General features: G+C 59.5%; 1 protein-coding gene across 1 annotated transcript in view; it reads right to left on the bottom strand.

Annotated features, from left to right (window-relative positions):
• Window positions 1-4,874, bottom strand: part of DLG3 (discs large MAGUK scaffold protein 3) — a 111,138-nt gene extending 106,264 nt beyond the window's left edge. The window contains exons 1-2 of the mRNA XM_025205041.1: window positions 4,781-4,874; window positions 4,179-4,310 (exon numbers count right to left, since the gene is read on the bottom strand). Coding sequence (XP_025060826.1) covers window positions 4,179-4,310; window positions 4,781-4,874 — 226 coding nt within the window. The remainder of the gene's footprint in view (window positions 1-4,178; window positions 4,311-4,780) is intronic.

A 4,874-nucleotide genomic window follows, 5' to 3' on the forward strand; every position in this document is an offset into this window, starting at 1 on the left:
CCCTGTGCGCACAACCAGCGACTGGCGTGTCCCCCCGACTCTGCCCTTTCTCCGCCCTCCGGCCCCTGCATTTGTTCTCCCCTCTGCTCCGTCACCCACGCCTCCCCCCAGCCTTGCCTTACTCCACTTGTGACAGCTCCGCCACGCTCCCCCTCACTCGCTCTTTCACTTTTCCTCCCACACTTCCTCTCCCTCCCTTCCCAAGCAGCGTGAGCACATGCGAGAAGGAAAGGGCAGGAGAAGGGGGGACGGGGAAGGGAGCCCTGGCAGCACTGGAGGCTGGCCGAGCGGGGAGCGCCTCCCCCGCAGCGTCCGCGGGCAGCTCCCCGGCGGGCAGCGCTGCCGTGCATGGTGCTCAGCTGCGGAGGAAGGCAGGCAAGACATGCCACACGCAGCGTGGGGGCTTCTGGGAAGCAGCCCGTTGGATCAGCACGCCCAGGCCGGGTCCGGCAGCACGCGTGTAGGATTGTGCGCCTGGAGCAACACGCCTGGAGGTGCAGCCCCAGAGCCTGCCGCGCGCGTACCCTGCGCCAGGAGGTCGGTGCGTCCGGCACGCGCGCCCGTTGCCTACGGGAGACGGTGTTGCACACCCAGCCTGGGCCAGGCCACCCAAGGACAGCCTCGTGTCTCTGTTGGTCCGTGCTTAGCGCGGGAGCTACGGCTCAGGCAGAGACACCAGGACTTCGCAGGGCTCAGAAGAGGGGCTACAGCAGGGCACGGATGCTCAGCAGGGTGCGAAGTGATGCAAAATAACCTACTCCAACACAGACAGCAGGACGCTCACACTAACTGGGACGCAGAGATGTGTTTGTTTGAAGCCCTGCCTTCAGATCCGGGGCACAGAGCGCTGCTGCTTCGCCCGCGACACGGCTGTCTTCTGCGCCCGGCCCGGAGAGACACACACAGCCAATGAGTGGCACACGTATGTCACGCAGCCATGATACCGGGCGTCAGGATACTTGCATTCACTTCCCTGATTGTGTTATAACAAGCACAATGTATCAGTGCCCTTGTCCAGGCCCTGCAAATGATTCATGCTTGTGCCTCGTGGATAGAAAAGCACGGGGGTTCCCCGACTTTTCGGACTCGAGGCACCCCTCACTGAACTCAAGGCACCCCTCGATACCACTTGCAAATGGACTGGCACCCGATGCCCAAAACGACTGTGTGTATTATAGTGCTTATCTCCTTGCAGAGGGGCCCGGCAGTGGGCAGGGACAAACATGCTCATCTCTCAGCACCCTTCAAAGCATCTGGCGGCACCCCAGCTCTACAGCGTCGCGCAGCACGAGGGCTGGGAGGCACCTCAGGGGGTCACATCCAGTCCAGCCCCCCGCTCACACCAGGACCAGCCCCAGCTGCGTCGTCCCAGCCGAGGCTTTGTTGAGCTGGGCCGTAAAAACCTCCAAGCGGCACCCTGGTCGAGCATCACCGTGCCAGCACCGGGGCTGAAGCAGAGCCCCTACCACTGCAGCAGTAAGTGGGTGAAATAGCAGGACAGGCGGTCTGGGTGCCAGCAAGCCATATGGGAGCACTGTGTTAAGGTGCATTACACAGCTCCTGCTTCACCGTGCTCCTCCCGAAAGGCTGGGGGCTGCAGCTGAGCACCGAGAAGCTCCCAGGCACCTTACCCCGAAACCAGGGGCTGCGAGCTCGCCTCCAGCACGCGAGCTGGGTGTGCTAACGGTGGTCAGGGGAAGCTGGAGGCTGTCGCTTTTTGCCTCATCATGAGAGACCGCCTGCAGCAAGGGCCAAAATCGCATTCGTTGCCAAGACTGGCCACGTTGTTTTCACAAGTCCTGGGGTCCTGCGGCCCCGAGCCCTCCGCGGCCAGCGTCACGCGAAACCACCAACTCGGCCTGGCAAAGCCTCCGGCGATGTAAGAGAAAGGCAGGAGGCAAGAGCCAGCAAATCCTGTTTCCCCTGCTCACGGCCAAAGAATTTCCTTTGTGTCGGGGCCCAGCGTTCGCGCATTCCCGAGCAGCAGCAGCCTCGGTCCAGAAATAACTCCCGCCTCACACAGCATCTCCACGCCAAGCACGGCTCGCTCCCACGGCAGGCAGCCCGCACCCCGACCGTCCCCCTCGCCATCCCCAGGACACGCGGCCCTGCCGGCCCCGGGCACGGGGCACGGGGCACGGAGGGCTATGTGCTGGCAGGCTCGGGCCCTGCACACTAGTGGGTGCATGAGTTTTGGACCCGGCTCATGCCTCTTGGTGTCTGCGAGGCACAAGCAGGGACCTGGAGGAAGCAGCCACGGTGTGCTACGGCAAGGAGAGCTCTGCCGCCTGCGACCGAGCGCGCGGTGGGCAGGCAGCGGGCCCAGCCAAGCAGGGAGCTAACGAATGAATGACGACGGCCCCACAGACTTAACTGCATAGATGGGGTGGCTTGGAGAGGGCTGACCCTGCCTCAGGCAGGGGTTGGGTTAGACGTGGCCTCCGAAGGTCCCTGCCAGCCCTGCTCCCTGAGCGCCAGGCAGGAGAAACCCCAGCCCACCAGAGACGTGGCAAGTGAAAAGTGAAAAGCAACCCTCCCGGAGCGTCACTGTGACGGGGGTGTTTTGGAAGAGGGGAAAGCCCGGGTTGTGCCAGATGCGAGGAGTGCTGTATGCCTCTCGTGGGAATAGGAGGAGCCGGAGCAAAGAGCAACGAATGCAAATCTCTAGGCACGTAAACAATGCTGGGGAAAGCCCTGCCCCACAGGACAAACAGCACATCCTGGTCTGACCCGGTGAAGAAAGCTCCCAGGCAATGAATGGAGAATTCTGTCTGCACTTGGTAATTCCAAGAAATGACACAAAGCTACACAGCGACGCAAGTGTCCTTTCACTTGCAAGATGGGCTGGCTCCAAAGTTTATTTCTTGAGTATGCATTTCCCCCCTCAGCACTTGGTATTACTTGCAGATGCTTCAATAGACAGAGCTGTACTGAAAGGTGTTTCCCCAGCCATATGCATGTGAAATGTTATGTCCCACAGGAAACAAATGGGAGAAATTACTTCCTGAGGGATGATAAGAACGGACAGGAACAACAGCCAGAATGAGCAGGCTTTGTGCAGAGAGTCAGGGATGAGGCTTTGCACAATGCACTATTGCTAAGATGCCCTTTGAATGCCCAGCACAGAGTGTCCAGCTGAAACATGGCACCACGAGGCATCATCAGGTTTGCACAGTGCTGCACAGAACTTCAAGAAGTCTTAATATGCACTGAATTTGGCACTCAAGAGGATAAAAATCCTCCTTAAAAAACACTATGGTAAAAACTGGAGGGCTGAGGCATCTGTCCAAACACAGAATCTGGACAGGAGAGAATTCTGCAGAAGAGAAGACCAAGGGGGATTTGATAGCAGCCGTCACCTCCCTGCAGGCGGGCTGCAAAGAGGATGGAGCTGGGCTGGTCTCAGTGGGGGCAGATGGCAGGACAAGGAGCAATGGGCTCCAGTTGCAGCAAGGGAACTTGAGGTTGGATATTAGGAAAAACTTCCTCATGCGGAGGGTAGTAAAGCACTGGAACAGGTTACCCAGAGAGGTGGTGCAGTCTCCACCCTTGGAGGTTTTTAATGCCTGGCTAGACAAAGCCTTGGCTGAGATGATGCAGTTGGGGCTGGTCCTGCTTGGAGCAGGGGTTGGACTGGATGTGACCTCCTGAGCTCCCTCCCACCCTCCTTGTCTGTGATTCTGGGGATCATGGTCCATGGGGCCTCTTAGCAACTGACCTTCACTGCCTTTCAGCCGGACAGACTTGCACGGTTGACTCCACCTCTGGAACGAAGCTTTGACCTCTCACATGCTTTGACCTGTACGTGCACCACTGTACTCACAAATGGGTTGGGGGGTTTGAACTAGGCTCCCAGCTCCAACTTCTCCCCCGGGGCCTTCTTAGGGCAACGAGCTGCTCTCAGCAGCCCTCCCATGGCAGCCCAGGACTTTGCAGACAAAGGTGGAATCACAGGATCACTCCTGCCCCGCCGGGGCAGATACTGGAAAAGCCTTGACATGTGCCCTGCTGTAGGTTACTTAGCCCACATTTCACTGAGGAGTCTGCCTCACACCAGGAGATCAGAGCCCACGCCCCCAGCATCCTTCCCCCAAACCCGGTGCACGGCTGCTCTGGGCAAAGCCAGGAGAGGCTGCCCAGCAGCGGGCTGCAAGGTGCACGTGCTGCACGGTGCTTACCTAACAGGGCCTGGAAGAGCTCGCTTTGGAAGATGTGCGAGACCTTCCCGATGGAGGTCTTCAGCTGCTGCTCATCTGGAGACTTCAGAGTGCTTTGGTATCTGGTCAGGATTTCCACGGCCCGCCAGGTGTCTAGGGAGGCAAGACAGGAGAAGCACAGTTTAATCTCTAATGCTAGAAAAACAGCAGCCAGAGATGGTCTAGGTAGGCGTCTTTGGCCTGCGTGCAGGGGGTGAGCGAGATGCCTCCGGGGTCCTCGTCAACCCGACGCTGCTATGAGCCCATGCACACGAGACCATTAGACTCTGCCCCGCTCACAGCTGGAGTGGCTCTTCCACCCCTCCGTCCACGTCCCTGCTGTCACTGGGCTCCCAGCCACAGCCGTGAAGCCAGGAGGGACAGTGCCCGGCCCATTTTGCCTTGCAGCGAGACCTGGAAGTCACAGCCAGGCACCGGCTACAGAAAGCGAGATTCGGTTTCTTCAGATTCCTTTTGAACCTGACGGCAAGAGCTCAAGGGACATGCCCACTTACCCCCAAAAACCTACCGCAGGCTCCACCCACGGTACAGAGCCACCCCAGAGCTGCACCAGCACCTCCGACCTGCAGGCTGTGGCTGGCCCTGGAAGCAGAGGAGGGGGATCCGTGTGAACTGCCCTCGGACAAATGGTGTCCCCACGGGACCCACGACCTGCAT

The sequence above is a fragment of the Alligator sinensis genome, unplaced genomic scaffold, assembly GCF_000455745.1.
Source record: "Alligator sinensis unplaced genomic scaffold, ASM45574v1 scaffold1059_1, whole genome shotgun sequence".
Taxonomy (NCBI): domain Eukaryota; kingdom Metazoa; phylum Chordata; order Crocodylia; family Alligatoridae; genus Alligator; species Alligator sinensis.